Below are 6007 nucleotides of genomic sequence, written 5' to 3' on the forward strand. Positions count from 1 at the left end.
TAGCAGAGGAGTTAGAGGCTAGATGTGTTGAATTTTTATTTTCCTGCTAAGGCATCACCTAGCAGAGGAGTTAGCGGGTGGAGGTGTTGAATTTCTATTTTCCTGCTAAGGTAACACATAGCAGACGAGTTCGTATCATGTCGTTTTTATTCACCCTAGTGGTTTAAAGGCATCAAAGATAAACTCGTGAGAAGCAGTAAATTCAAATGCAAAATACTCAAGAAGTAAGATCACGAAAGCGAGCGCTCGACGTCCGACGAGCGCGGGGGGGTGCTCGGGCGAGCAGACGCCGGGCGAGCACCTGGCGGGGTGGTGAGCTCGGCTGGGGCGAGGCAGCGGCGAGGGGCTAGAGTGCACTCGTGCGGGGCGAGCGGCTCGGAGGGCGAGTGTGTGCGCTGTGCGAGCACGCATCGGCGAGGGGCTAGCGTGCACTCGTGCGGGGCGAGGAGCGCACCGGGCGGGCGTGTTGCTGGGAGAGTATGCGCGTAGAGGCGAGTGGCTCGACGAGCAAGTGTGCGCCCTGGGCGAGCGTCTCGGTGGCGAGCTGACGATGTGGACGAGCGTGCATCTGTGCGTTCGGGCGAGGGCGAGCTGGATGCTCGGGCTAGGGCGAGCTTGGCGCTGGCAGGGGCGAGCGTGGAGCGTGTAGGGGCGAGAGCGTGCGCGCAGCAGGGGCGAGCTTGAGGCAGGGAGCGCGCGCGGCAGGGCGAGCGATGGGCGAGAGGCGAGCGCGCGTGGCTGGGGGTGTCGGGCGAGCAGGTGCGGGGCGAGCGTGGCGCTCGTGCAGGGGCGCTCGGCGGGCTCGGCGAGGGGCGAGCTCGTGGCTTGGGCTGGCGCGAGCCGCGCGCTGGCTAAGACGAGGCGTGCGATGGCTCGAGCGAGAGTGGGACGACACGCAGTGGTGGCCGGGGCGGCGGACTAAAGTGATGGTGGAGTGGTTGTGAGGCTGCGCTAGGGTTAACGCGCATGTAAAGCGTTGGCAGGTAGGAGCGGGTGAATGAATTTCAGCGGAAATTTTCGTGGGCGAAGCTGTGGGTAGGGGCGAGAATGAGGGGCGCCGGGCGTGGGCGAAGTGCTGGGTAGAGGCGAGGATGAGGGTTATGCCGTGCGAGTAGGCGCGCTATGAGGGACTGCACGACGAGGGCGAGGAGGTGCGGCGCTGCGAAGGGGTGGTAGCGTGGCGAATGAATTGCAGAAGAAATTTTTGTGGGAGAAATGAGAATGAAGGAGAAAAAGCGAAATAAAATTTTCTATTATGGTACGTCCTCGTCGCCAATAAATCAAGGACAACACAACTAATCGAACTTTGAACCTACGATTTAGTTCGACTCGGGAGAGGGAGACTGGTGATACCCCAGGAATGGGCCTAGCCCAGATGGAAGACATGGATGGGAGCCTACTACCCTTGGCCCATCTCTAGCCCAAATGGAAGACAAGCCCATCAAGAGCCCAGGTATCCTCCTATAAATACTAGGTTTGAGCATATGATAATTCATTATATTGTTTTCAGCAGCACCCTTAGCTGCTCTCCCATATATCCTCGGTCTCTGACTTGAGCGTCGGAGGGGCTACGCCAGGACATCCTCCTTGCCCCCTCCTAACGATCTTATTTGTGATTTCAGGCTCAGGGTAATTTCGGAACCTGCGTCTGGATTAGTGACACTTCTGGAATCGGACCCTAAATTTCCCGTGAGTATCAGGCAGCTAAATATTGGAATAAACACAATTATCTGCAATTGTATACGTGGACATGAACAATCATTCTTCTTTGAGATAGCTTTTGGGTGGAGTTAGACTGATGTTCATGAATATCATAACATGGTATCAGAGACATGTTCATCGTCATGTTGTGGACCGCCCTTATGGGTCAACCGCTAATATTTTATAAACTTCACGCTACAGTTGTTTATTTTTGGAATTAATAGGGTGTGTTAAATGTCCCACGTCAAATGAATTAAATTATTAAGAGTTATATATTTGGGCTTAAACAATCATCCATTTTGAGCTAATTTCCTGACCATTAACCAAACTTTCACATATTCCACTAACTCAGATATTACACCAACTCAATACGAGTGGACATTTTTATTATCATTAGGTAGAGTGAGTCCGTACTAGTCCTACCAACGGACAACATAAGTATTAATACAAGCTGGTTCAAATGTTTGCCCTTCATCGCCATCAACAGCCAATAGGTCAACATTCAACAACCCCTCATGCCTTGTTTAGGTTAAGTTAGGTGGCATAAATTGTATATTTGATCTCTGTTCACGACAATCCATCGGCAATGGCTTCCATTCCTAAGACCGCAGTTTCCCCAGCCCATGATTTTATTCGCAGCACCAGATCTTCACAGCACCCCATCATTTGCTCTGTTCATCTCCGCTACCGAACCCCTGCTTCTGCTCTTGTATTTTCATCTTCAAACTTCAGCACCCGCTTCGACCACCCCATTCGATCCCCCTCTTTGATGTAAGATTTATTATTGTCGCGATTCATTTTTAATTAATATGGTTTTGAGGAGGTTTGGTTTCTGTATGTGTCTAAATGTTTGATCTTTAATATGTTGATTCTTTCCTGAAGATTCCATAAATTTGCTGTTTTGTTCTATCTTCTTTGTCCTCCTTTCTTTCTTTGTTCTTTTTGGTATTTCTGTGTCTAGCTATAGACTATGAGTCTATGAAGGGACGTGTTAACTTTTACAATGATATCGATGTATGCTCTCTGCAATTTGAACTCCATAAAATAGGTATGTCTCTACATTTCCATATCAATTTGCTTCTTGCTAATTTACTACTAATGAGTCAGCGTCAAATGCTCAAGAATTGATGGGAATGGAAGCAGTGCCGAGAAAACCAGTCTTCATGATCTTTATGAGAAGGAAGGTCAGAGCCCATGGTATGATAATCTATGCCGTCCTGTTACGGATCTTATCCCATTTATCCAAATTGGTGTCAGGGGCGTAACGAGCAATCCAGCGGTAAATTACCCCTTCCCTTTTCAATGCTATCTTTCTTCTTCTAGATTTTCTTGCTTTTCATTGACAGAACAACTTTTACTATGTCTATTGCAGATCTTCCAGAAAGCAATATCAACTTCTAGTGCATATAATGATCAATTCAGGTAATTGTGGCGATTTAATTTTTATATTTTTCAAGCACTGGAATATTAGCTGAGTACCTGGAATGTATGTTTTCCTTCTGTATGTACTCGTTTATGAGTGTCAATACATTTAGGGGGAGGGGAAATCAAGTGGAATACTTGTTTTTCAGTTTCGTTGTCTTGACATGGTGCCTACTCTGAATCATGGTAGTTGCATTTTGTCAAATAAAACTTCAGGTTCTAAAACTATTTTTCAAGTCTGAACTCTAGCTTAAGAGTATAAACGAAATGGCATTTAGCGGGATTCACATGGAGATACCTAATCAAACTTCGATAAGTGACCTAACACAAATGACTCTTATTATTGGAGCTTTTTGTCCATTTCATGATGATTCTCCTATCTCTAAGTTAAATGGTAGACTAAGCACACATATCTAATGAGTTTGGTTTGCAGGGAGCTTGTTCAATCTGGAAAAGACACAGAAAGTGCGTACTGGGAACTTGTGGTGAAAGATATCCAAGATGCGTGCAAACTGTTTGAGTCAATTTATGATCAAACAGATGGGGGTGATGGATATGTTTCTGTCGAAGTTTCACCCAGGCTTGCTGATGATTCTGAGAACACAATAGAGGCTGCTAAATGGCTTCATCGATGGGTTGATCGTCCTAATGTCTATATAAAAATTCCCGCTACAGCTGCGTGTATCCCTTCCATTAAGGAAGTCATTGCACGAGGAATAAGTGTTAACGTGACAGTAAGATCATTCTCTGCATCCCTTTATTGGACTGAATTACTGATAAGGCCTTTTTGGGACTTTTGCTTTATAAATGAAGTTTTTGGTACACTAACATGCCGCAAGATGATGTAGTATTCATATGTCGTGCTGCTACTGCAGATGCAGACACATACTTGATCTCATTCCTTTGATGAAGCTAATTTTTTTGCCTTTTTATGAAAACATGAAACACATTTTTAATTTATACAAGAATTATTTTTAAAACTCATAATTAAACTATTTTAAAAATTAAGAAATAGAATATATACATTAAAACTTGTCTGTGAAAGGAAGTATATCTTAATAAAATAAATTTGTTGCTGAGTGATACTTTAGAACAATATATTATCCCTGTTAATAATAATTTAATGTTATATATCAATGATATATCATATTCTGCTATGATGATGAATTTGAAATTCTTTGACTTGTTTGGACGAACAAAGTTCAAGTGAATTTCAAATGCATTTTATATTAGGTTAAAAACTTTCAGTAGTAATTGCGATGGACTTCAAATACACCCAAAATATGTATAATTTCAAATACATTCCTTAAATCCTTCCTCAAATCAGATATCTTCTTCAGTTCAAATCCATCAATGCTTATGCAACCTTAGAGAATACATATATATGAGATACTAAAGATTATTAGATTTGAAGTTGTGAAGGGGAGTAGGAAATATAATTTATCAAATTCACCCTCTGGCACATATGGTCTGATGAAAGTTAGTGTTAGATTATAGATAGTAATGGATGTTGAGACCTTTATATTAATCTTAGACGCTGATATGGATCATGTCAACATGTGCAGCTGATATTCTCGCTTGCTAGATATGAAGCAGTGATTGATGCTTACCTGGACGGTCTCGAGGCGTCTGGGCTCAGCGATCTTTCCCGAGTCACAAGTGTTGCTTCTTTCTTTGTTAGTCGAGTTGATACCCTAGTTGACAAGATGCTGGAGAAAATTGGGACACCTGAGGCACTTGATCTCAGAGGGAAGGTAATCCATATTAATACGAGTACAGGAGTCTCTTGGAACCTGTGTCATGAAGTATATTATTTTATTTGACAGGCTGCGAATGCTCAAGCAACTCTTGCTTACCAGCTGTACCAAAAGAAATTCTCTGGTACAAGATGGGACTCTCTGGTAAAGAAAGGAGCCAAAAAGCAGAGGCTTCTGTGGGCCTCAACTAGTGTTAAGAATCCAGCTTATCCGGACACTCTATATGTGGCTCCTCTCATTGGACCAGACACAGTCAGCCATCTTATCCTTTTATTCTGTCTGCTAGAAGAGGGTATCATTTTTGTCTTCATTTGATATTAAGGTACTTATTAATTATAGGTGTCCACCATGCCTGATCAAGCACTCCAAGCATTTATTCATCATGGTTCTGTGGCAAGGACAATTGACTCTGACGTGTCGGAAGCTGAAGGTATATATGGTGCCCTCGAGAAGTTGGGAATCGACTGGGCCTATGTTGGTTCGCAGCTTGAGCTGGAAGGAGTGGATGCCTTTAAGAAGAGCTTCGATAGCTTGCTTGACACCCTGCAAGAGAAAGCAAATTCTCTTAAACTAGTCGGTCTCTGAATCCGTTTGGTTTCTGAAGCGTTGTGTACTGAATAAAGTGAGGCTTCCAGCCTGGGTTGGAATCATTGCAAGTGTTGTCATGTATAAACGACTGTTACCTGAGAACATATTACAGTTTTCGGAGTGTGACTGGTGCGTGTTAGTTTTTCAAGGTAATTATTTTCCTAAAATGTCGAAAATATTTGTAGAGTGGTATGTATCTCTGGGTTGATCATCAAATTTATGGTCAGTTTCTACTGTCATTAGTGATTTGCAAGTTTAAATTTCTGATTATAATCGTAATGAATAAATCCTCTCTTTATCCATTACAAAAGACACAGGAAAGGAAAGGGAGACATTTCCCAATAGGATTTGGAATTTTGCCCTTGGCCCTTCCTGTCCGATGGCTCTGATTTACAGTTTCGTACAAATATAAGTGTGATGTCTAAGACAGGCGTAGGAATTTTGATGCATGCTCATTGATCTCTCAACAAGGTTAACCAAAACACTTTTTTACAACCGCAACGATAATGTTAAAGCCAGAAAATAAAGATTTCAAAAGC

At 43.4% G+C, this 6007-nt stretch overlaps 1 protein-coding gene across 1 annotated transcript; it reads left to right on the plus strand.

Moving 5' to 3' along the window:
- The first annotated feature begins 2144 nt into the window (after positions 1-2144).
- On the plus strand, positions 2145-5707 carry LOC140835252 (uncharacterized). The gene is made up of 7 exons (XM_073200742.1): positions 2145-2472; positions 2809-2980; positions 3074-3123; positions 3557-3857; positions 4689-4877; positions 4950-5132; positions 5220-5707. The coding sequence occupies exons 1-7, from the start codon at positions 2288-2290 to the stop codon at positions 5463-5465; spliced, it is 1326 nt and encodes a 441-aa protein (XP_073056843.1). The 5' UTR covers positions 2145-2287; the 3' UTR covers positions 5466-5707.
- The last annotated feature ends 300 nt before the right edge of the window (positions 5708-6007 follow it).

The sequence above is a fragment of the Primulina eburnea genome, chromosome 6 (assembly GCF_022965805.1).
Source record: "Primulina eburnea isolate SZY01 chromosome 6, ASM2296580v1, whole genome shotgun sequence".
Lineage (NCBI taxonomy): Eukaryota > Viridiplantae > Streptophyta > Magnoliopsida > Lamiales > Gesneriaceae > Primulina > Primulina eburnea.